At 39.5% G+C, this 26,982-nt stretch overlaps 1 protein-coding gene across 5 annotated transcripts in view; it reads right to left on the reverse strand.

The window, feature by feature from the left end:
* Window positions 1-4,952: 4,952 nt before the first annotated feature.
* Window positions 4,953-26,982, reverse strand: part of DPP4 (dipeptidyl peptidase 4) — an 82,395-nt gene continuing 60,365 nt past the window's right edge. For all 5 annotated transcript variants that reach the window (XM_047772741.1, XM_047772740.1, XM_047772743.1 and 2 more), the window contains 7 exons: window positions 24,257-24,451; window positions 21,502-21,556; window positions 20,853-20,952; window positions 17,409-17,473; window positions 7,999-8,071; window positions 7,661-7,734; window positions 4,953-6,065 (listed from right to left, as the gene is read on the reverse strand). In XM_047772741.1, the coding sequence (XP_047628697.1) occupies window positions 5,964-6,065; window positions 7,661-7,734; window positions 7,999-8,071; window positions 17,409-17,473; window positions 20,853-20,952; window positions 21,502-21,556; window positions 24,257-24,451 (664 nt within the window). In that variant the 3' untranslated portion in view covers window positions 4,953-5,963. The remainder of the gene's footprint in view (window positions 6,066-7,660; window positions 7,735-7,998; window positions 8,072-17,408; window positions 17,474-20,852; window positions 20,953-21,501; window positions 21,557-24,256; window positions 24,452-26,982) is intronic.

Consider the following 26,982-nt stretch of genomic DNA (forward strand, 5'->3'; position numbering starts at 1 on the left):
GAGAGGCTACTTATAATCAATCTTCTTGAGGAAACCCGATATTCAAGGACTACTGGTAATACTTCGGGAGAGCTCTTTGGATGTCTTCCTTAGGAAACTATAATTCATGGACACAACTGTCACTACTCACTTGCTTCAGTTTCTGTTTGTGCATTGGCCTCTACTTTTGTGCTGGAACTTTGAAAATTGGACTGGGATCCTTGCTTTTAAGGACAGGGTCGACATATAACTATAACATAAATGTGATTTATATTGAGTTTGTTGTATGATGAAAGCAGTGAACAACTCAAGGATGGAACTTTGGGTAGGGCAGAGTTTGAAGAAAATGTTACATAAAATGTAGCGTATGAATTAGGATGGAAATGGGGAAGAAAACTGCAAAGACTCTCAAACATGTTAGCATTGAAAAAATAAAAAAAGTAAACATATGTGGTATACAGGAGCTGGACATTTGCTCTGTGGCATATTTGGAAGCCAGCAAACAGCCTAATATGGCAGTGTGTCAAGAGTGGTGGAGATCTGTATGAAAAGGTAGACAAACAAATTGGAGACATTATTAATGATGTTAAGTTCTATATTAAAATATTTCAAATTTATTCATTAAGACTTTTGAGTAACGGAGAGGTATGCATTTGGGGAAAGATTAGTCTGGCAGCATAGTAGAAAGTACAGTGGGGAAAAGTAGAATTATTTCCTTAGGGAGCCTGTAGCCAGGATGGCTCTCAGAGACTCTAACCAAAGTCTCTGTGAGTGGTCTATAAACTTTGATCATGACTGAAACCAACCAGGCTCAAGCATATGCCTTAGGCACTTAATAAATAGCTCCAAGCACAATAGCTTTATTATAAAGCCTCTCACATAGAGCATTCCTCTATATAATGTTTTGGGTTGTATATGAAGATAATGTTCAGAAAAGCATAGTGTCAGTAGTAGTCCTTAGACAATTAAAGAAATATAACTGTAGAACGAAAATTAGCAAATGTTTGGCTCCTTTGAGTCCAAAACCAGCCTTCCTCCTGCTTTCCTTTTCATTCTGCTCATCTCATCCACTTCCTATTGACTTAACTTTGGATCTAGGTACTCCTGCCTTCTGGTGTGTGTTGAGTCATAGATTTCTTCAAATTGTTTCTTCCATTTGTTTACAAACTCCTTAAAAGTAAGGATAGTGTTTCTTTCCTTCCTTCTTCCTAACTCTACAGAGCCTAGTGCTTTGCTCTTTATTCTGCCAATAAAGGCTGTAGAAGAGAATTGTAAAGTAAAATATGAGGATACAGCTTCTAGGTTTGTTAGGAATGATTAAAGCTCCGTAAAGGATTCTCACTGACATGGAAGCATTGGAACAGAATGCTTATTGAGCACCTTCATGTGCCCAACACCTGCAAACACAAGGCACCTACGGGGAACCAGAGTAATTTATGTAATCATCAAACCAGGCATAGTATATACATCTTCACAGCAATGCAACTGTTACAGGAGGTAGGTATTTTGGTATTTATTTCAATTTAAGAAAGTGGGGTTCAAAGAGGCTAAGTTATGTTCTTTAAAAGGTTCCTCACTGTGAATGTTGATGCTGAGATTCTAACCCACGTCCATCTAACCTCGGCTGTGGTGCACTGGAGTCTCCAGGAGGTGAGATGTGACTTAACTTATTCTTGCTCGTGCAACTAGAATTGGGTAAAGTAGTATTTCTTCTTAGTATATCACTTTTTCTATTATCATTCACCTATGATTAGTGCTGAAAACCAATTCTACTCAATGAAATGCTTTTCTTGCTCACGAGTCAAAAATATCATGACTTTTCCAATCAGGAGAAACTGGTTGGAATAATTAGAGTTTTGGTTGTTTAATAGGTCACACCTTTCAAAACACATGCATTTTCAATACTGTGACAAACTTGGGGTGATTGTTCAGGGGAAAGATAACATAGATAAAAATTTTGGTTGAGTTTGTTGAAGTTTAAATTCTGTAATTCCAGAAAAGATACCCTTATCAATTTAGAAGTAAGAAAATTATATTTATTTTTATTAATTTAAAGTCTTAAGTTTAAATGTTAATATTGTCACAGAAAAGGTGACATTCAGAGAGATGATAAATTTCTACTAAGCATGACATTGGTCTTACTAATACCATGCTCTGAGCCTTTCCTATGGCTCAGTGACATTATGCTTTATTACTCACATTCATCTCTCATTCTCAACCACATATATCCCTCAGACATACTGATTATACACGCCAAATCTTTGAAGATGTATGAAAAAATGTCCTTGGATACTGCTGAAAGAACTGTCCTTAAAGTTGGAGTTCTCTTTACTCCGAAAAAAAAAGGCCATTATTGTGTTTTGGCTTTTTTTTTTCCTTAGACCTTATTGATTCTTAAATATTGTATAAATCTAATAGTTTTAGAAATTGAAATTCTCACATCAACTTAGAGCAAAGGGCATACATGTCAAGTGGTAAAACTGGTAGTTTCAGTGACCACCTGTGAATAAGAAACCCTCAGAAATGTGGAGTTCCCATTGTGGCTCAGTGGATTATGGACCCAACATAGTTTCTGTGAGGATGTGGGGTTCAATTCCTAGTCTCACTCAGTGGGTTAAGGATCTAGAGTTAGTGCCAAGCAAGCTACGGCATTGGTCACAGAGGCAGCTCGATGCAGTATAACCATGGCTATGGGGTAGGCCTCAGCTGCAACTCCAATTTGACCCTAGCCTAGAAACTTCCATATGCCACAGGTGCAGCCATTAAAAGGAAAGAAAGACAGACTCAGAATGACATACAACCTGAATGAGATAATTGATCTTCATAGTGGTGGCTTGAGTCATCAGCATGCATTGAATTATGGTCTATGCCTGTTATTTAAGAAAGCATGGAGGGGGACTTCCCACTGTGGGTGAAGTGGGTTAAGGATCCAGAGTTGTCACTGAAGTGGCTCAAGTCACTGCTGTGGCTGGAATTTGAGCCCTGGCCTCCTGGGATCTTACATATGTTCTGGGTTTGGCCCAAAAAAAAGAAAGAAAGAAAGAAAGAAACAAGCATAGAGGTATGTAACCATTTTTAGCAAGGTTAACACAACAACAACAACAAAAGAGTTTGAAAATAATTTTAAAGTGACTTTCTACAAATCTTGATCAAAACTTAAAAGAAGAAACGCTATATCCATAGAATGGATGTGAAACATTTCTCCCTTCCTCTGGCGTGTGTGGTCCCAGGCACTAGTGCGCTTTAACAGGTTGTTTATGAAAGGAATCTCAGTATCCAGTTGCCTGCTAAAGCTGCAACAAAGACAGGCAAGTCAGCACATCTTACTGGTATGACTAGTTCCTGTGTATTTCAAACCTACTCTTAGATTAATTCTAATTTATGTCATTTTTTAACACTTACTTTCCCAATAAACTAATTTAAAGCTCTTACTGGAGAGTAAAACTTGTCCTATGAGGGTCAGATGAAATCTATTTTACTTCAAACACATCATCGCTGTTTGCCACCCTCATTATATGAAAGGTATGTGCTGGGATTTTGTATTACCTCTGGGCTCCAGAAAAAACATTGCACATGTTTAGAAACTAAGGAAGTAAAACATTCTTAAGTTTTATTTATTTATTTTTTGTCTTTTCTAGGGCTGCACCCACAGCATATGGAGGTTCCCAGGCTAGGGGTCTAATCAGAGCTGTAGTCACTGACCTGAGAGCCATGGCAACTCAGGATCTGAGCTGCGTCTGTGACCTACACTACAGCTCACGGCAATGCCAGATCCTGAACCCACTGAGCCAGGCCCAGGGATTGAACCTGGAACCTCATGGTTCCTAGTCAGATTTGTTAAACCACTGAGCCCTGACGGGAACTCCAGTTAAATTTAATATTGTACAATAGTTGTGCAATATCAGATGTTATACAGTGGTCTTAATATCTGTATAGTATCTGATGTCGTACATCTACTATTGTAAAATGGTCTTATTAAGATCTGAACAATATCTGATATTGCACTACATCTGGTTTCAATTAGGATAAAAGGAGAATTTCTATTTAATTTGCTTTTCTGGTTACTAATTCAGTCCAGAATGCCAACATATGATCTATGATTGCTGTTTCTGGATACAGAACTCTGCAAAGATTGGTCCAACTACTCCTCATGATGATTGAACTCTGTTATTAGAATTATGACAAGAGCCCTATAGGGTTGAAAAGTTGGCTTATAGTTCCAATAGATGACTGAGAATTGAGACATAATAAAGAATGCCATGCTCTGAAAACAAGTTGAAACTGAACTTCATAATCCTCTGTCTGTTCTTAATGCATGATTCACCAGTCTCATGAATTGATAGATTATTTTCCTTTTCTTTCCATTTTGGGATTTTTACATTGTAGCTTATTCTGTCTGGGATAACTGTTTCCAGCTATGTTTGAATTCATAAAATCAATTTTTTAATGAGGCCATTTTGCAAATAACTGCACAAAAATAGTGTGTTATCAGTCATCTAGAATTACTTTGCTAGGCTAAATTCAGCATCTTAAATCTATGGTTTCATTAATGTAGTTATGTCAACCAAACATAATTAGTCAAAGACTTAAGTCATTGACTTGACCTTTTTGGTAATTTTACAGAGCCATCACAGCTACCAAGATGATGTTGTTGATATTTGATATTATGAACCTCATCATAGTTCCCTGGAATAAAAGTATAAATTATGTATGATGTAAATTATCACAATTATTTTAAGTTAATTTCTCAAAGGCTTATTATATAACAGAAATTGTCTATGTATTAGCTAAAAACCCTATGAAGTGCTTAATTTAGCACATTTCTATGTATCTATCACTTACAAAAACTGAATCCTCTCCATGTTTACAAGGCAGTTTGGGATAACAAGCAAAATAAACAAAAGCCTTTCTGGGTAAACGTGTCCATATGCCAATGTAGTTTAGGTCTGATTCAAGACACAAAACTCATTACATCTGAAAAAATGAAGGCACATTTATTACTGACCAGTAGAAAATCCACAGTCTATAGAATGGGAATCATAATAATACATATATTTGTAGCTTATTTTCAATTTTTTAAAAACAAGTTCAAGGAAGTTAAAATATTCCTTTAATTAGATGCTCAAAGAAATTAAATAAGAAAAACTGATGCAAAGACTCCTTCAAGTTAAGATTTGCAATACAAATATTTTCATCTCTTAACAGGGCAAGCTGATGTGTTCACATCTCAGTTCCAAGCTGCCTCTCTCACTAGGAAACATCAGTATTTTTAAAGCACATTTACAATGCTTTCCCATCACCCTTGCTGTGTTTTTGTAGCACCTATAGCCATAACTGGCACCTGGGGGCCCTGCATTGTTGGCAGTTTCCCTCTCATTTCTTTGGAGTCTATTCAACTGCTGCGGTTTTACTCAGAAGTCAGTGTTTTGCATATATGATTTCCTGAGACTGAATTGTCTTTCTCGGAAAACTGTGCCAGTCTGGCTGTGAACAGCTCTCCCCCGGGAGCTGACGGGTCAGCATGCTTGGGCTAGGGTTCACAGCCTCCCGCTGCTAGCTTCTCTCCCTACCCCCTCTTTTCTTACCCCTGTTTCAGTGACATCACTGCCCAAATCCTGCCATTCTTTTAAAAAGAGAACAAGATTTGGACTAGTCCAGTTAGAAAAAAAGGCTGCCTAGGGAACTTCTGCAAAGCTCCCATAAAAATAGTTCTTATTTGTTGTTTCACCAACTGATGTGGAAATGTTATTAAGTAATAAAGCCAGACTGAGTAATTCAAACTTCTGTAAGGTAATAATCTGTTGTGAAAATGGAAGTCCCTACTTAGGGTTATAGATAGGAAATTTGGGAACAAAAGTAACCTTGCATTTCTTGATTTGAGTGTATTTTTTTTTTTAAGATCATCATCTTGACAGTGCAGTTTGGAGATAATGAGAGCAAAAGTGGCTTTTCGTAAGCTTTAAATGGCATGCTGTTTCAAGGTGCTAGGGTAGAGAGAAGCATTGTTTTAGAAAATGGCTCATGTGCGTATATATATGTTGATGTGCCATATTGCTGGCAATCCCATGGTCTTCATCTGTATACCACTGGAGAGAAAAAGAAAAAGATCAGAATTAGGAGGTCTGTTGTCTTTTTTTTTTTTTTTTTTAAATCCAAATGAGTTCTCATGAGCACACATGGAATAAAACAGGCTGTTTTAATTCCTCAATCAGTTTATAAACTAAAACGTGATCAAGAGGGTTTCTAATCCACACCTCCCGCCACCCACCAAGAGCTTTTCCCGGTAGGTAGTTCTGTCCTGCAGGAGTCTCTGATCATCCTCTGCAGCTGCTAAGGCAACTCACTGTGAATCTGCCTTCACTGCATAGTGCTTTAAGGATATAAATACTATAATTAAAATATCCAAGTCCATTTTCAAATTTGATGCAAAGGATACTTAGAACCACGTCATGCATAGGAGGGGATGTTTTAGCCCATGAAGTCCACTAGGTTTATTGCTATCAAGTGTTAAAGTGATCTTACACTTTAAGACCATAAGATTAAACTATTAAAATAAATGAGTTTTTAAAAGCAATGTTTCCTAATATAGATCACCAAAGAAGTAGAAAAACCTATTTCAATATTCCATAGATATGTTCAGCATAAGTGAAGTCAAAAGTCAAGTGTATTATTTGCAAACATTTAAGAGGTTTCACAGGAATTTTTTATCTGTATGTCTGACATTTATGTAGGAAGACTTGATGACCTGAGGCAAAAATTTATCAACCCACACCACATTAAATCAATGGGAAGTCACTGCCAGGCAAACATATATTATGGAGCCATAAATAAACTTTCAACAATGGCTCAATTAAGGTATCATGTCTTTTCTCTGAATAGTGGAAAAATAAACCTCAACCTCTTGTAAGAATCTGACCTAAAAAAATATATGCCAGGACTTTTTGGTATCAAATGACTGTCCCACTTTTATACAGCAGGCACTATTTAACTGAGCATGGAGCAAAGTGTATATGTTAAGAGAGAGTGAGGAAAAGCAGGCTTTTTAAGCTAACACAGACAAGAAAGCACTTAGAAAAATATTCAGAGAAATACACACATATTTTTCTTCATCTGAAAAGGTCTAGTGCAGAAAATGATTTTGATTTAATACCAAGAAACATCCTCTGAAATGGCAGTGACAGCATTAGCCATTTCCAACTTTATAAAACCAGCCTAATTGCTTATTACCTGTGGTTGTTCAACAGAAGATAACATGGAAATTGAAAAAATGGAAGTGTGCTGATTGTTAATATCCCACTGTTGTTAGAAGGGCTGGTAACACATACTAGACAGAAATGGATTTTCATATTTCAGCTGAGCTATTATCATGCTGGTTTCACTTTAGAATTACCCTGCCACACGTTCACTGAGTAAGTACGCTTGAATCAAAATAGAGACAGAACAATCACAGGACTAGAAGAGCATCAATTTGATACTCCCAGAAGATGCAGTCTTGTGCTTCTCAACCCCCAACCCTATAATGCAGAACATGACTCCGTTTGTAAGGCTCAAGGATACCACTTCTTCAAGTTCGTTTACTTCCATCCCTGTCTCCTGGGGCCTCTGTGTGGAGAAGTGGCCCGGAGAGGGGAATCAGAACTCATCACCAAGTTCCCTCCCCTTGCCCAAAGTTTTGCTATACCATTGTCTGGAAATCCACTCCAGCATCCACCAGGGCTTTAGAGAGCTGAGCCGACTGCTGAAAATGAACGTTGTCTGCAGGAAGAGAAAAGAAACATAAAGTAACTAATAGCTGCTCCAGCTTTCTGGAAGGAAGGGTGGGAAACGCACAAGAAGAAAGGGACTGTTTGAAGTTCTAGGGCCCTGCAGCCCATTTAGCCCAAGACAAGTGAGTTGTGGAAAGCAACACTGTTTTATTGAAGTAAATGTAACAGTCTTGCCCCTCATGCTTTTGTTTTGTCAGTAGTGAAATTGCAAACCTGTCTGTGATACTAAAAAGTCTAATTAACTGAAACTCACCATCTGCTGTTCCATGAATAAGGAGGTACTCAACTTGTTTAAAATTTTCAGCTCTGCTCATGACTGTTGAATTCTGGAATTGGGAAAAAGAATGTCATTATTCAAAAAAAGATCTGCCATAAACTGATTTTTCACTTCAGTTTACAAAATAAAATGTTTTCAGCTGGGGCCCCCTTTGATACAAAATATAGCAAACCGATATTCAAGCAAATGCTGTCTCCATGCATGGCAGAATGCACAGCACGCCCTGTGCCTGGGAGACAGGACTGGGAAGGGAGAATGCCACATCTTCCCTGCACATGCAGCAAGAGGGCACCTGCCACCCAGGCTGCATGCGAACCCTCTTGACTCCCAGATCCCAGATTGCCTGTGTCCTGTGCATTAGTACCGGGCAGAGTCTCATATTAGCAATGTATGTTCCATGGGCTTATGCTGTAGTTCAGCCAAAAAGTGTATTGCCATGGCAACCGTGTGTCACATGGTGCCATACATGCTACATTTCAAAGAGCCTGTACATAGCATTTGCAACTAAACATACTCTGCAATATGTCATATGAACTTTGGTCCACATTACTAAGGCTCTGCATGAGAAGCAGTATTACCTTTTTGGGAACAGATGTTTAAAACCTAGGCAAGTGTAACATATGGGAGGGGAAAGGGATGAAAAGATCAAGTATGGCCTTAGAAAATCAGTGGGTGGTTGTTGTCTGCCTCATTCTGTGTTGAGGAATATGCTGCTATTGGATCAAGCCAGGGAATTAGGAGAAAAAAAAACGGGGAGGTCCACTTTTTGGAGACTGCTTGGTGACCTTAGGTAGAATGAGTGTGGGGTGTTGGATGAAAAAGCTTGGAAACTATGGAACTGGTCATCTGATCTTAATTTGGGGATGTTTGCAAAGTTGGGAGGAAGGTAAAAATGTTATAGACATTGTAGTGACTTTGGGAGGCTGTGAGCTGGAGTCTGCTCCTCTTGTCTCATCATGAGTTGGGCAGAGGAAGGGCCAGTAGCCTCATGGGTTTAAAATCAGCCAGTCTGTCCTGCAGCACCTTGGTGAATCAAAGTCAACCTTATAAGAGGCAAGGCTTGTATTTTACAGATATCTTTGTAGCTAGTACCAGCTTACTGGTATTACTAGTTTTCATGGGAAACCTGAAGGTCTGGCAGGAAAGGGATGGGGCTAAGGCCCGAGTATTTGTATTCTAGTCGCAGCTTCAATATCAGTGATGCCTAGCCTTGTGCTGTTTGAAATGGAAGGAAAATTAATTCCTCTTACTCTTACAGAAGCAGGAATCAAGAGATGTGGATTTTTTTTTAGGGTTAAATTATTGATGCTGATATGAAAATGCTATAACACAGTACTTCTGGGAAAAAAAAAAATATTTTCTATCTAAAACTTTCAGGACAGAGTCCTTCAATGTGTTTGTATTGACTGAGGCTCCCAAGGTGATTTTTGTCCCAGAAAGCTCAGTACAAAAGCTCTCCCACTCCTGAGCAGGCTGGGTCCCACTTATATGCACTTGTATGTCATTTCTGACTGAGAATTTAACTGTGAATTTTCAGAAAGTTTCATAAACACCTAGGACTTATTAAAAGTTGTATTTTTATTTTACTTTATTTTAAAGAAACATGTTATCTGGGGAGGTGTCCCAGATAATTCCATCCACCCATCCATCCCAACATTACCTTATTCACTCTTTTATCCATTCATTCATTTTTTTCAAGTTAATCTATATTTGCTATATACCCAACTAGACTATAAGATCCATGAGAAAAAGAATTTGTCTATATTGTTCATTATTGTGAGCATCTAATGCTAAAGTGCATATTTGAGTGCTAAATATCAATTAAAGGAATAAATCAAAGAAATTTAAGCACTTATTTTGTACTGTTCGCTATATTCGGTCCTGGTTTTACAGAGGCAAATGGGAACAGCTAGGGTAGGTGGCATAAAATGTTCTCATTCTGAAATTTACCGAGATCTGTTTTGCCCACTTTCAATCCACGCACCATGCCATTAGTAATAACAGCTGACGTTTACTGTGTACTCTGCGCCAGTCACTCTGCTAAGCATCTTAAAGGATTTATAAAAGCACTGCTCCACTTAATCCTCCTGACATTCCTGCGAGCTAGGTTTATAGCAATCCCGCTTTCTAAGTGGAGACACCGACATTCAGACGTGAAACAGTGCACAGGTTACATCTTGAGGAGGCGGCAGAGCTGGACACAAACTCTGAAGCAGAACCTTTTTTACCTCTCATGCTGCACTGAGTCTCCACTAAAATTCCAAGCTGCTCATGATGGGATCTTTTGGCAACAACATGGTGAAAAAGAAATTGTTATTGAACTGTCCTGGGATTTGTAGTCCACAAACACACTGGGTATTCTCTGCCCTCTTGCGTTCTCACGCCTTCTTAGACTGCATTCACTGGAAGAGAGCTGGCTTACCCAGCCCTGCAAGATTTGCGAAGCATGTTTTTGGACTGTGCGGCTGACGCCGAGCCTAATGCAATTGAATCCTGAGCGATTTTCTGCCCTAGAGAGAGGAAAGGGTCAAAACAATCCCCTGAAAGGCCAGTGTAGGATTCAAAGTTGGCAGCAGCAGAGGCTGGGGTGGCACACTGACAGTCAACAGTCTGAGCCCCAGGCCCTGGAGCCCTGTCCAGGTCTTCCAGAGCCGTCCTTTCTGCGGCTGCGCGGCTGTTTCCTCCCCCCTTGTTTCTCCCCATGTGAAATCTAGCTCTTCGCTTGTGAAGCCAGTCAACTCGAACACCTCGATCTGACCCAAATATACAGCTGTGTCACCTCCCCTCGCTTCCTAAAGCCTCCCAGGCCTTCCTTGCTTGGCGGCGTGAACAGCAAAAGCTGCTCCACAACCTCCCTGAGCCATAAAACTGAGAAATGTCATTGAAACACAGAGTAATAGTTAGGAGACATATAAATACGCAGGACAGTTAGCAAGGAATGTGATAACTACTGGAGTTTGGACCAAAACAGTTTCTGGCTGCCTTTTTTTTTTCTTAAATGGAGTGAATACAGGCTGAAAGAAGACAATTTTTATAAACAAGTAAAACCCTGAGCCTAAGATAAATGTTGTGATGTACACACTGTAGCTGTGATGAACTAGACATGGTGAGAAATGCAACATACTGAGAAAAAGACGAAAACTGTGATAAAAGTGTCATGATGCAAATTGTTTTACATTAACAATATTACACTACAAAGAAAGAAAGACAAATACTTTAATGCAGCAAGAGAAAAATAAAACAAAAGCTTCCCCTGCAACTACCAGAAAGTGTGTCATTTCCAACACACATGTCCCCCTGCTCGCTGGGAGAAGCCTCAACAGGGACCTCTCAGTGCGAGGGAGCCAGGCAGCCGCAGGCATACACCCACTTTAAGGCTCTCGGGCTGCTGAGAACATCCTCCCCCACCACCCCTCCCCGGAAAGATGCAGCTGTGTCACCCGGCCTCTGAAACCATGATCATTCCTTACTGGACTGAGCATCCTGGCTTCACAATTGAGAAAGGCTCCTGACAGTCTGCTGTATGGCATACTTTAACCCATGAAAGGCAACAGCCAAAGCCAGAGAAAGAAATGCTTGCATTAATTTAAGGGAGGATTAATGGCCAGAAATAATTTAATTGTGCTAGTTCAACCCACCAAAATAGGATAATCCCCATTTGCCTATCGATGGAAACAGAATTAAAAAAGGAAATGGATGACTAAGTTAGAAGCCGAATAGTCTGTCACCAACTACTAAAAAGGAAGCTTAGAGTGATACATGGGCAAGGATGCAATGGTGGTGCAGTTGGCACTCTCCCGGGGCTAGAAACTTCCGGAGAGCCCTGCTGCCAGCAACAGTCTGGCAAAACGAAGTGGGAAGGATTGGTCCAGTGGCAGTGCCGATCCACAGCATCTCTGTGAGGAGCTTTTCCTTCAAGCCCCAAGAAGAACCATCTGTAGCTGTTCGTTGGATCATGCTGGTTCCTCAGTTACCTTCCAACAAATAAATCTTTGTATTTTTGAAATAAAAGAGAGAGCTGATAAGAGTGGGGAAGTACTGTGAGAAACAGAAGGTCTAACAATTTTTAAGCTACCCCTTGTGCCATCCGGGAACCACAGGGACAATTTGCTTCCTGGAGGATAATGGTGGCAGCTGCCATGTTTTTGAAAGCTTATTTCATGGCAGGCCTAGGTGTCTCATTTAATCCTTTCTATGACTCTGTGAGGTAGGTCTAATTATCCCCATTATCCAGATGAAGAAACTGAGGTTCAGAGAAGTTAAGTAACTTCTCCAAGCTCACACTGCTAATAGGTGGTGGAAACAATTTGCACACAGGTCTAAATCAAAAGCCTATGCCTCTTAACATCACATTCTAATGTTCCTTCATATCACAGCCAAACGACTCATCGCCATGTCCAAGCTCTGGTAGAAAGAGTAAAAAACCACTGGTCTAATGGACAACCCATCACTTCAGTGATATATTACCTCAACTGTACTGACTTGCTCTGTGTATTCTCCCATTTGCAACCAAAGACTCATAAATGATATTTAATGAAGATATTTTGAGAAGCACTGTTAATTCCACAACAGAGGCCACAGAAAATTGTTAAGAAAAAATTAATTCAACCCACCATATCAGATGTTTTACTTGTTCACATCCATCAAACAACTGTAGCAATGAGATGCCAAGGAAAGAACTCCCATCCACCGACAGGGGGCCCTACCTCAGGCCTCACCAAGCAACACTGGCTTCTTTAAAGATCACACAGCAGTCAACATTTTATCAGCACTCAACAAACAAGTTAAGGTTTGGCTTAAATCTGAAGGTCTCTCTCCCTTTGGCATATTCTGGGATAATAGAACAAATGTCAAATCAGTACAAGATGGCATATTTACAAAATTGCACCCTGTTTTGCATAACCTAACGATGCAGCAGTTCTTAAGGATTGAACATTTCAAATCTGCTAGCAGAAGACTGCCAAATCTATGACTGTTTCATACACTTGCCAAAAGCCTATCAAATTCTGAGCAAAATGCAAAATAAATCTCCTCTACAAGTTAAATCAGTCCCTTCTGTGTGTTCCAGGCTGCCCTCTTCTCTTGGCAAGGAGGCTCAGGACTTGGGCCCCATTTCTCTTACCCTTGATCTGATACTCCTCTCTGTGTGGATTTGTGAACCCGTTCCTTCCTCAGTCACCATCCGGCCTCATTAGCCACCATTTGGCCCCCTCTTTGCACATCACTGCTCCGTGTCATCCCTCCCTTCATCTCCTACCTGCTTCACAAATCCCCATAAAACCAGCTCTGCCTGCCCCTCTGGCCCACCCCTGAGACACCCTGAGGAGATCACTTCTGCTCTTCTTCTCTATCTCTGGAAATCTTCCTTGATTGCCTCCAGATAAGTGCCCTCTCCCTTTCCTATCCCTCAGTGGCTACATCTTATATAACATGTTTGTGCCTCAGTTTCTGGGTCAGTAAAATGGAGATAATCGACACTTATCTCAGAGAATTGGAGGGAGAACTGAACCGACTCATCCATGTAAAGACCTCAGAACAGTATCTGGCCATAGAAGCAAGCACTTAATAAATGAATGTAAAAAAATGAATGAAATAAAGGAAACCGGATCCCCCTGGGTTGAGAGCACTCGGGGGAAAGTGAAACCCTAAGTTCTCAGTCACTTTCCTTCCCTCCCTACAGGCTCGGGAGGCACCGAATTCCTGGGGCTCCACAGTCACAACTTGGAAATCACCAGACTTTTCTGTACATATGGGGCACTTTGTCATGTCCAAGGTCATGCTTTGTTACTACTCACTTTTATTTTTCTTCAAACATTTTGTCTGATGTTTTGTCTCACCAACAAGGCAATCAACTTCTGGACAACTAAAACACCAGGTACTTGAATGGATGAATGAAAGTCTACCACATGTTAATGTTTTTTACAGGTTTGACTAGAAGATCTGTGATCGACCATATAGAGATGGGTCATCAATTAGTCAGGAGCCTACTCCTCAGGTGGGAACATGGCAGCTATTCACTTATTGCTGTTGGGGGTGAGAGTGGTCTCATTTTCTATATGATTCTTTTGCTCAAATCTGTCCCAGTTTCTGGGAGTTCCCCTGTGGCTAAGGATCTGGCATTGTCACCGCAGTGATTGCCATGGCAAGAGTTGGATCCCTGGCCTGGGAACCTCCACTTCCGTGGGTGTGGTCCCCCCAAAAAATCTGTCCTTATTTCTGTCTGCTGTGGACTGAGACTCACTGCAGAAAGATGTTTCCACAGAGTTACACTATTAGCTACACTGTCAGCCCTCCACTTTAGCTGCCTATTTAGAGCTTCTGGGACCAACTCCTTGGTATGAAGGGAGATGAACATCTCCCTTCTTCTTTGAGACCCTTTAAAAGGGCTCCTGCTTTGCCACTTGCCAGAAGATGGGTGATTATCTACAAAAAGAGTCTTATGGAGTCAGTGCTGGTGTCATTGCATTGGGTCCAAGCCTTAGTTAGGGTCCTTTAACCTATATGGCAGCTTTGTAAGAATAAGAAAAGGCATCCCTCTTGCTGGATGCAGCTTCAGAGGTGCATGCCTTAGTGAACGGAGTATAGAATCTTTCAGCAGTGCACTAGCTGAACAACTGTACATGACTTCACTGCCTGTCCTATTGGCATATACAAATGGCTCCTATGATTTCCTTTCCTGTAGTAAGTAGGACCTTTATATCACAAAATGTGTTTTATTTCACAAAATGTGATGTGCATTTCTCTAAATTCTCCCAAATCTGGGTCATCAATGACCTAATAAGGAATCCTTTCCTCATTTGAGTTTTATTAAAAATAACCTTCCTTTCCAAAGGCTATCGATGATTCTATAGCTGAAAACACGGACAAAGATCAGCTTATTACCCGCTTAGTTTATTCTTATCCTGGATGTGCTGAAGAAAGCCAATTGGCCAGATTAAACAGATTCATTTTCAAAAAAATTCCTTCTGACCCACAGAAATGCACAGAGCAGGGAAAGCCTCAAGGAATGGTCTCCTTTGTCTTCTCGAAGAGGACAGGAGGAGGGAAGGAAAGAAGGAGAGAGAGAGGGAGAAAGGAAATAAAAACAACCTGGGAAAAAAAGTAAAAGGGTCCAGAGGGGCAGCTGGGGCCTTGGAGGAAAATAGAATCTCTGAACATATTCCTGCCAGAGACAAAAGCACAGGCTCATTTAAAAAACAAAGGAGGGCAGCTTTATTCTAAAGCCTGCTGTGCACCAAATATAGGTACTTAGATTCAGTTCTCCACTTTCTGAGGCAGCAACTTATAGGGGGAAACAATACAGTGAATGCATTTGCCTCACTTTTCGCCTACCCACCTTAACTATCGCCTGCCCAAATAATTCCTCTGGGTAACACATTGGGAACCTTTAGCTCCCTGATACTGGCAGTTTTAATGTGTCCATTGCCAGCAATGAATTTTGTGCCAAGAAAACCCGACTCCTGGCGTGGAAGGATTAAACAGTCCTCGGGTGCCATCTGTGCAGTGAAGTGAGACAGTGACTTTGTGCTCCCAGTGTGCGTGTGTTGCCATTGGCAGTAGGAAGTGACTTCTATTTACATGACTACCTCACGCAGAGAACACCTAAGGGGAGAGATGAAAATGGCCACCTCAGTGGGGGGTGGAGTTGGAGAAGAGAGGGCTTGGTGTGGAGCCGATGGGAAAATCTGGAAAAGATACAGGTTGAAATGGCAGATTAAGACTCTGGCAGAATAATCCTCTAGGGGGAGGGCCAGTTGAGGAAACACCATGTTAGGCAGGTGCCTCAGACTTCCTCAGATGTCAGGGTTTGGACTTGACTTGTGCTGCTAAGTTCAAAGACTTTCCAAGGTGGGATTTTTAAAATGAACTTTTGACTCACCATCCATCAGGTTCTAGAGCCAGGATTAGAGTCCTGGGCAGTACACCTCTGATGCTTTGGGAGTTTTTAGTACTTTGGGATATTTGGAAAAACCCTTCAGCCATTAGGCAAATATGGTGCACCACAAAAGGGAGGCTTTCAAATTGAAGCATCCTGGCTGGGTCACTGACAGGAAAATCCCAGCTGTAGAATGAGAGAGGCAATAAGAGACATACAATTTTAATGACAATGTTTCCCTTCAAAAAGTTTTAAAATTAAATCAGAAGAGGTTTTAAAGTTCCTATTTCATACTGGGTGACCCAAGGAATACAATGTTGAACAAAGCCTTGAATAACTAATAATACTGCAGAGAGGAAAAGGGAATTCAAAATAACTACAAGTCCAAAATGGATAGACTGAGAATTAAGAGATATACAAGGAAACTATCAAAAGAGGATGTTAGTGCCCTGGGAGAGCAGTACCTGTTCATAATGGAAAGGAAATGACATTCCAGGCAGAAAAAACGGAGGACAAAGCGTAAAAGGGAAAGGCCCCAACGTATTCAGAGAACAGTGAATAGTCCAGGTAAACTGAGCCATTGTAAGAAGGGTGTTGAACACCTGGTTAAAGAATGAGGGCTAGGCCTGGTTGAGTCCACAGGAAAGTCCATAGAAGCATCACGGGTGGGGTTAATTTTGCACCTCTGTATGGTGTAGCCTGGGAAGAGTTTTGAATATCCTCTGGAGAATGTGAACCTCAGATGATTTACCTTGTCATCTGTAAGTCTCAACTCATATGACAGCATCAGGAAAGTTTCTTTGGGGGGGCGGGGGGGAGAGGGTGCCAGAAGAGTCCCTGGTATTTGGGCTGATGCGTCTAGCGGCAGCAGCACACCTGCCAAGGGAGGGCTCTGGCTTTGCAGGGGGCATCCACACTAGCACACGGGCTGCCAGTGAGGACTGCACCCAGACCATATTGCAGACGTTAGAGACCCGTCTGCACACCAACCTGCCTATCAGATGCTATTCAGTACCTTGTGTTCAAGGGCTTTTCAGAGTACTGCCCTCCTGCACTTAACACTTCACCTGCTTTACTCAAATCTTGTGTGGAAAAGCTGTACATATTTGGCTATGAATAAGAACATTATAAGCTTGTACATACCTCTTAATTATGATAATACCCTAGAAATTTTAATACATAGTTAAAGGTTTACAGTCTTCTGGGCTCTAAAGGAATATGTTGAATTTGACATGTTTGCTCAACTGAAATTTTTATAATGAAAGTAATTATCTGGTGTTGCTTTGTATTTCCAAATGAATGCATATTGTGACCTATATAGCATACGATAAAGGCTGTAATTATGCAGAATAGAGTAGGGGAAGCTATTGGAGTATCTCTAAACCACCTGTGTTATTTCTTTTAACAAGAATTTGTTGGAAATAAAAAAATATATATTTTCTAGAATAGACACACTTAAAAATGTTCTTATAAATAGGTTATAAGCTGGATCTAGTTCGCCATCTCTTACCCTGTAATAGTCAAGGTTGTCTTCTGGAGTTGGAAGACCCATGTAACGCTCTGTGTACACTGAGTCTGTGATGGAGAAAAGAAAAATAAAAATTTAACTCATAATTAGAAATTTTTTCCCTTTTATTGGGTTACTTTATGTGCTTTCACATGTCTTAACTTGTGCAACAGTCTGTAGTGTTACCCTTAGATGTACCTCCTTCAGATCACTTTTACTTGTCTTGTGAACATAGTCAGACTCCTGCCTTTCTGTAGTCAGCCCTGGTCCATACATTCCCATTAGCCCATCTCATGAGGGTAGAGGGATGGATATCAATTCAGGTGGTCTCAAATCCAATCAATAATCCACTGCAGAGAAGTCAGATGCGATGATCTAAGTGATAACGACTCTTATCATCTGACCCTCTCAAAGAATTGTGATTCGCAAGTCACTTAAACTCTCAATTGTCTTGAATTTCTTCGTTCTGACACCAGCATATGCCCTAATTTAGGATATTCTTTTTTCATTTAGAAACTCCTCGTGATGCTCAATTACTAGTTGTTCACTTAAATCATATGACTGGGGGTGCAGACTGAAAGGAGAGAATTCAGTTATCATTTATTTTCTGTATAACCCCACACTGCCTCAGCTACTCCATCATAATGCAAGTTAAGTAGCTCTGTTTTCTCTCATTTTGTGGACAGATCTTAATTTTGATGTTATCACTGTTGAGTATTATGAAACAGATTATATTAATATCTGTCTGCTAAAATGACCTCAGTTCCTTTATCTATAGATATGGCAGAAAAACACACCCATGAGTGGTTGGTTTGGTTGTTTCAAATAATTAAATATATTTTTGCCCTAATTTTAAAAAATTAAACCATATATCATATACATATCATATCTACATGAGATATATATATATATATATATATATATATATATATATATATCAGAGAGAGAATGTATTATGGTTGCATTCCACTATAACTTTAAAAATCTGACATAATTGTTTTTGAAAGATGACCAATAAATAAATTATAAAATAATGTTTCCATTGCATATATAAGTTAATGGTTTGAATTTCACTGTACTTGTACAATTATTTCAATACTGATTTAATTAATTAGTTAAATGAACATATCATCTAAAAAATAAGCAATATTCTAACACTTTTTTAAAAAAATATGGTTTATTTTGGTTTGAATTTTGTACTTTTTTTTTGGCCACTCCACAGTATGCAGAAGTTCTCAGGCCAGGGATCAAATCTGTACCACAACAGTAACAATGCTGGATCCCTATCCACTCGGCCAGCGAGGAACTCATAACCCTTTTCGAATGACTGGCATTGGATATTGAAAACTGCATTGAGGAGTTCCCATTGTGGCTCAGTGGTTAATGAATCCAACTAGGAACCATGAGGTTGTGGGTTTGATCCCTAGCCTTGCTCAGTGGGTTAAGGATCTGGTGTTGCTGTGAGCTGTGGTGTAGGTCGAAGACTCGGCTCAGATCTGGTGTTGCTGTGGCTTTGGCGCAGGCCGGCAGCTACAGCTCTGATTAAACCCCTAGCCTGGGAACTTCCAGGTGCTGCTGGTGTGGCCCTAGAAAAGACAAAAAAAAAAAATAAATAAATAAAAATAGGCATTCCCATCGTGGCGCAGTGGTTAATGAATCTGACTAGGAACCATGAGGTTGTGGTTTCGATCCCTGGCCTTGCTCAGTGGGTTAAGGATCCAGCGTTGCTGTGAGCTGTGGTGTAGGTCACAGACGTGGTTTGGATCCCACGTTGCCTTGGCTCTGGCGTAGGCCGGCATCAACAGCTCTGATTAGACCCCTAGCCTGGGAACCTCCATATGCAGCGGGAGCAGCCCTAGAAAAGGCAAAAAGACAAAAATAAATAAATAAATAAATAAAAATAAAAACTGCATTGATAACTAGTGTTAGTTGTTCCACATGTATTGATCATGCCATTTTTATGGAACTCAAAATATTTTCCTTCAAAATGAATAATAGTGATATTTTATCATTTTGATTAAAGTGAATAAAGACTATGTAATTTTTTATATCTAGAGGACACTAATATAAAAAATATATTTTAAAGAACACTTTAAAATATAAGATTCTCCTAAAATGTTCATATCTTTTAACATTTAAATATGAATAACTTTAGGTTTTACGTTTAATTGGGGGGGGACTTTAAAGGGCAAAACAAAAATTTTCCCCAAACAGCCACATTTTTTTTGTCCTATAGCATAATACTTTTCTCATTATGCTAACCAGATTTTTATGTGAAAGAAGATATAAAATTTCTACAATACTACTTAAAAATGCTTAATAATGCTTAATGTCACTGTCGTAAATTTTAGACATATGCCTTGAATACTCTTTCAATTGATTTCTGAGCAATCTTGTACATAGAATATATAAGAATTCTAGAAAGTTCCCAAGTGTTAGGTTGGTCCATATACATTTGATGTAGTTCTCTTAGCGTTATATATTTCCAAATTCATGGGGATTGTTTCTATTATTTTATTGACCACCAGAGGTCTCCAAAAACAAGCCATACAGCAAAACAATATCAAGCAGCAAAGTATTCTATGAAAACAAATCTACTGTCGAAGGCTCAATTGTAACCAAATTCACCATTTTTTTTAATAGAAAAATGGTTATGTATCATTTACATTGGCTTCTCTTGACTTGGAGAGGATTTAAAGAAGGGTTTTTCACAGGATTGTTACTATCATATATTAGAACATAAAATAGTTAATGATTATTGATAGTTAAAGATGCTAGGTAAACGATTTGAGATGGGTCAGAAGAGGTACAGGAAAATAATTTGTCTTCTCCCCATCTCTGACTCTCCCTCCTACCTAGTGTTCTACTGCTAACTCCCTCCTGCTTGGGAATTAAAGCCTTACATGTCTATGATTGAAAAACATTTTCTCAGTGGTGAAGAGGATATTCTAGGGTGGCTTTCACCTACTCAGAGACAGTGAAAACAACCCCTTCCCCCCCAGGAATTCCCCTGTCCCTAGTCTCTTCTTTCCACCCCAAGCCCTACTTATATTTGACCTTTATCTGAAGGGAAAGATATGCATGCATCTCTTATATCTTCTAATATGTGAAGCCCCAAACTCAAAACAGAATAAAGATAATGAAGAGTTTATCTGAAGAAGTATAGCAGAGGGGATGCTTTAAATCAGGAGAAATAGAATTTGTTGATAATAAATTTGGAAATCAGAATTTTCTGATAACTAAGCATGTAGATAACATTTACTACCATCCAGCCTTTCCCAATAGCAGAATGAGTGAGAATGTTTTATTACAGGTATCTGTCAAATATTTCTAAGATGAATCAGCTTATGTACTGTAGAAACACTGAAACTCAAAAAGGAAGGGTTTGACATTGAAATGTGACAGTTAACTCTCAGTATCTCTCTGTCCCCAAGAGTGACCACATACCGTAGTACTCCCACTTTGACACAGGTGCCACGGCTATTCCACACTTGAACACGCCACTTCCTGCTCCCAGGACCATTGAGGTTACATACCCTCCATATGACTAAGAAATGGAAACAGTTATTTTTATGGAGGTAAAGGAATTAAGGACATATGGTAAGCAGTTTCCACATTTCTCACATTTTTATATACCGTGCCTCTTTCAAGATGGAAAGCATGGTAGAGGAGGCTTAAATAGGCTTTAAATGGGCAGTATCTAAACTTTCAGAGCCCCAGTCGGTCACTTTTCCTGATAGGTATACGGGGGAAAGCATCGGAAATTTGCTAGATAGTGCCAATCAAAGACCAAAAATAAAAGCAATAAACACTCAATATTTACTGACTTGGACTCATGAGAAAAAAATCTCCCTCCTTCCCTCTCTCCCTCTATCCTTCATTCTCTTTTCCCTCTTTCTCTCCTTTCCTCATTTCCTCCCTTTCCCCACTTTGATCATAATAAACAAAGGTATAAGCCCGAGGAGAACTCATTGCCCAGATTAGACACTGGGACCTTCTTAGACTGAAATGATAGAGATGATTTTCACCTCCAAATATTCACCTACAAAAGGATTTACTAAGGAAATCAGGCAGAGTCATCAAGCAAACTACTCACCCAGCCCCAAATTGCAATCCGCTTGTCATCCACAAATCCCATTTTTGAAAATTGTCTAAAACACATGGAACAAGCTCATGAATTAGTATCTCACTGTGTATAGAAAATTAAGATAACTGCACAAATGTGAAATCCTGCCATTTATTCTCTATTTCATTCTATTAGAAATGAAGATGAATTGCTGCTAGCCATCAAACACCTGAGACCCATGTCTATCATTTTTAACTTAAGAGCCAGATGAACCAGGTTGACTTGTGTTGGAGTCCATAAAAACCCGGTGTGTGTGTGTGTGTGTGTGTGTGTGTGTGTGTGTGTGTGTGTGTGTGTGTGTGTGTGTGTGTGTCATTCACAGAAAACAAATCCTGGCTGTTTCTTTCACAGCTTTATATAAAAATTTGCAGCCCAGATGCACTTTTCTTTACATAATTGAATTTCAATCTCTCCAGATGTTTTTCAGCTTGAGGGAGGCCGCCCCTGCAATGGAGAAATAGAGGGGCGTGGAGAACATCTGGGTAGGGCTTAGAAATGTCTCTAGGCCCCTTACCTGAGAATTTAAACACCATTCTCTAAATATATCCCTTCTTACCATGAGTGTTAATTAGTTAGCACAGCACTATTAAATAAGAAGCAATTTTTCTTTGATGGATTATGAAGTCTTTCTGTCACTAAATTGTGTTCAGGATTGGAATCCAGGTAAAGAAAGGAGAAAAATGTTTTACGCACCCAGTTCTTCATTTTAGCCTTACATAAAAAGGTAATTTATTTATTTAAAAAAAATCTACCCAATGGGGCTCGTAATTTTGTAGTTTTGGGGGAGGTGGGGGACCCTTGCATTGACCTCTATGTAACTTTAAGAATCTTTGTGTTTTCTTTTCTTTTTCTTTTTCTTTTTTTTTAGGGCCACATCTGCGGTACATGGAGGATCCCAGGCTAGGGGGCTGAATTAGAGCGTAGCCTGCTGGCCTACAGCACAGCCACAGCAACACCAGATCTAAGCTGCATCGGCAACCTACACCGCAGCTCATGGCAACTCAGGATCCTTAACCCACTGAGCAAGGCCAGAGCTCGAACCTGTGTCCTCATGGATACCAGTCAGATGGATTTCCACTAACTAAAAAGGGTTACCAGTCAGATGGGTTTTCACTAACGATGGGAACTCCAAGAATCTTGATGACATATGTCTTAGGCTTCCCTGAGTTAAGCAGTATTAGAAAAAAAGTTAAATTTAAGTAATTTTCCACTATCTTGTCCATGTAAGCCTTTTAAACTTAGAGCATGTATGTACAGAAATGTGCGCCAGATCGTGAGGGTACAAGGTGATAAACTTTTACAGACTGTGCATATCTTGAACCAGGATCCAGGGCATTACTACCACCCAGAAGCCTCTGGGTCATTTTTCCCTTTGCACAAAGGAAAAAAAAAAGAAATGTTTTCCTTTTATTAGACTCTATAAAAATTTCACCTGAATTTGTAGCAATAATAAATTGGGTAGTGGAGAATATATGTGTTTGTGCCTGGCTTCTTTCATTCAACAATCTGTAAGATTTATCTGTGTTGTTGTGTACAGTTCTTTTTAGTTAGTGAAAAGCAACTACTCATTACTTTTTAAATGGAGTTGTATATTGTGGATTTTGTAATTTTAGGCCCAGGAAACCATGTCCTCTCTCACAGAGGACCAACCTGGATAAATAGAAATGTATCTGTAAAATATCACAGCCTCACTCCTGAACCAACTTATCCTATCTCTTACCTAAACCTCTCTCTCTCTCTCTCTTTTTTTATCCTTAGGGAAAATAGCTAATCATCAACTTTGGTGTAACAGACTTAGGTATACTTAATAAATTCTTCTCTTCTCTTTGGTTATTCATTTTTTTTTTGAAAGGCATTTTTCTCCATCCATTTAATCATTCACAATTTTTCTCCATTTCTTAGTTTATGATTACATAACCATTATTTCTAATGATTCACTTATGGTTTCCAGACATACAGGAAGTTGGTAGAGAAACTCAAAGACTACATTTCCCATTTATTAGTTGAAAGCAATTGAATGTGAGTTAGAGTAGGACCTGGGTTCAAATTCTGACCAGTCCTGGCAAATTACCTAGCCTGGGAGACTCCATTTCTTTACCTGAAATATAAGGTATTTTATACCTTAGGTTGATGTGTAGCCTCAATGATCATGTGTGTAAAATACCACCCATGTTACATGTGCATTCCAGCGTAACCACCACTCATGATTATGAATGAGCCAGATCACATCTATTTATTGCCCCATTACTGAAGAGCACAAGATGTGATTCATCCCTAACAAAGCCCTTCTAATTGTGAGTGACAGTGCTTGTGCCCCATAATTGTCCCAAAGTTGGGGAGTAACCCTCACTCAGCAGAATGTAGGAGCCACTTCTAGAACTACATAGCCTCAGCCTCCTCCAATGTAAATGTACACTGAACCCCTCTTATCCTTGACTGTAGGGATGGTTTCTTTGTTTAGTTATATGTTTACTCAGGGGTCCATTTATCCCTCAGTTTGGTCATGTGTTTGATCAATTCTGAGTCTCTATTCCTTGAAGGTGGTAGTGCTCTGACACTCCCTTTTTAAGTCTAAACATGATACCTTCACTAAAAATCCGGCCCACAGATGAAAAATTATAAATTCATTCCAGGACACTTTAAATTCTTTACACTTCACAACTTTAAAATATGGAGGGAGAAAAAACAATCAAATTACCTTTGAATTCATCACTTAGTCACTCACCTGGTTGCTTCAATTTGATCTTCAACTTCAAATGTTCCCAGTCTTCTGTTAATTGCGTGCATGATCTTATCTCCTTGGTAACCACTTCCTCTGCCATCAAAGCTAGCTACTATAATGTTCTCTGTACTTGCAAGGTAAGTAGCCCAGCTGAGTCTGAAGATGGTGTCTACTTTTTGACTACAAGGGCCTGCATACCTGTGAAAAATTCCCAATAGTTAGCCTTTGTACTTTGCCTAAATCAAATGAGGAGTGCTTGCATTTTTGTCCCCTGAGGACAAGAAGTGTGCATCTTTCCTGTTCATGAGCCTGAAATCCTGTCAGCCAGCCACCAGGGTGTCCACAATGGATCATCAAAAACTTGGCGACTTGACTCTAATAGCTATGTGTCTCCTCCAAAGCTGCCCATCAGTTTTATCTTGAAGACTGTTATCAAACACCAACTTCACAGGCCAACACTTTCTAAATCGTATATATCTTGGAAATCAACAAGTAAATAATAGTTGGGATTTGGGAGTTGGCATTATGAAAAAATAATGATGACAATAAATGAAGTTTTGAATATGTCTTTCCATCTCTGCTTAGCAACGACCCTAGGCTACAAGTTTCCTTAGTTGGAACTCCTCTAAGGACTTTCCCCCAGTACCCAGCACAGTGCTTGCTCACTAAGGCTCCACAAATCACTGTGTGATGGGCCAAAGTAATAAAAGTCCTTCCTTAAAACTTCAAAGGAGAAAGGAAGAGTCTGTATTGGAAAACAGGTATATTGTTCAGTGTTCTATTTATTAACAATTTTAACTCTCTCATGGTAGCAATCTTCACAGGTTGCAACCTATCCATATACAACTGTATGTACCATCTCCATTAAGCCCTCTTATTTCCATTTGTTAATTCAAGAGAAATTCCCTATAGCTTGTAGAAGCTCGTGAAAATATGGTGCCTCTGCACCATCTATAGGACTCCCGGAACCAGATCTTCTCCAGTAACTCTTTCCTCTCTAGCCCATCTCTCCTACTCATCTGCTCACTCTCCCCTCCATAGGATTAGATAAATCTTGCTTGAACACATTTTACCCCCTTTCCTTAGGGGTGGAAATCAAAAGAACATTAGGTTTAACACAATATTGTATTCCTTTAATTTTAAGCTGGATATTTTAACACTCTGACTTTTAAAAGGACACATTCATGAATTTCTCCAGCAAGTAAATATTTTTTAACATATGAAATGCCTTGGTCCTTTCAATGATATTAAATCTGATAGAATAACACAGATATAGAGAACAAACTAGTAGTTACCAGTGGGGAGAGGGAAAGGGGGTACAAGATGGGGTGGTAGGGAAAAATTATTATGGGATTATATGAAATCTTGTATGTGAAACTTTTAAAAACTGTAAAGCACTATAGAATTTAAAGGATCTTTCACTCAATAAAAACAGTAAAAAGAGAAGAAGCACAAAGCAAAATAAATACCAGAACCTTTGCTAAAAAATTAAATAAAAATTTTAAAATAAAAAATTACATCTCATGCAAAAAATAGATTTTGGTAGAATAATAGCTTCCCTTAATATTAGTTATGTATCAAGTTACTAACACCCTAAGATTAAACAGTATTTTTAAAAATATAAAGCAAAGATTCAGACATCTAAGAACATGAAGAGGTAAATCACAGAAAAGAAATGGGCAATGGAGTTCCCATCATGGTTCAGTGGTTAACAAACCGACTAGGAACCATGAGGTTGCTGGTTCGATCCCTGGCCTCGCTCAGTGGATTAAGGATCCAGCGTTGCTGTGAGCTCTGGTGTAGGTGCAGACGAGGCTCAGATCCTGTGTTGCTGCGGCTGTGGTGTAGGCTGGTGGCTACAGCTCTGATTTGACCCCTAGCCTGGGAACCTCCATATGTTGTGGAAGCAGTCCAAGAAATGGCAAAAAGACAAAAAGAAAAAAAAAAAAGGAAATGGGCACTGAATTTACCATATTTTTTTTCAACTTTCCTAACAAGGTGGGGGCAGGGGTCTAGTCATTACTTACTGAGGATAAAAATATCACTCTTTGCTAAAGGTAAAGGAACATTTTTTTAGTGCTGGGTCTGAAGCCCAAGGTAAGTGAATGTTACTACAGTCAAAATTTGATTACAGTAGGGTTAATGAAAACAAACTGCACACCCAGAAATTTAAAATACCTTTCTCTTTCTTCTCGCTTTTATATTTTGTTTATGTCAACTGTTAAGTACAGTGGAACAAGGCTGTGTCTGATTCTAGTACCTATACCACCCCTCCTCCCCCAAGCCTCCCCACCTCAACCCCACCCATCTCCTCCCAATAGAAAAATGTTGTTCCTGAGTTTCTATATCATGGTCCCAAAAGAACTCACCATATCAGCCTGCCCTGTGGACTAAATAAGACAAATTACCTGGTATGCAGCAGGCACCCAGCACATCTATTGGTTTGTTTTATTTTGTTTTGAATAAAGGAAATGAGGCAAGCTGAGACAGGAAGAGCAGCAACATGGCATTATGCGTGAAGTCAGGGCAATTTTGGAAAGACTGAAGTAAAATGTATTCCTAATAATTATCAAAAATATTTTACAAAGACTCCATATTTAGCTTCTCGTGAGCTCATATTTACTGATCAAAGACAGTGATTTCAGAACTTTCTCTAGAACTTAAAAACACTTGAATTCTAATGAATATTTTCCTGTGTCACATCTCCTCTTCCCCCAAAAAAGGGACTG

This window comes from Phacochoerus africanus, chromosome 3 (assembly GCF_016906955.1).
Source record: "Phacochoerus africanus isolate WHEZ1 chromosome 3, ROS_Pafr_v1, whole genome shotgun sequence".
NCBI classification, from domain to species: Eukaryota; Metazoa; Chordata; class Mammalia; order Artiodactyla; family Suidae; genus Phacochoerus; species Phacochoerus africanus.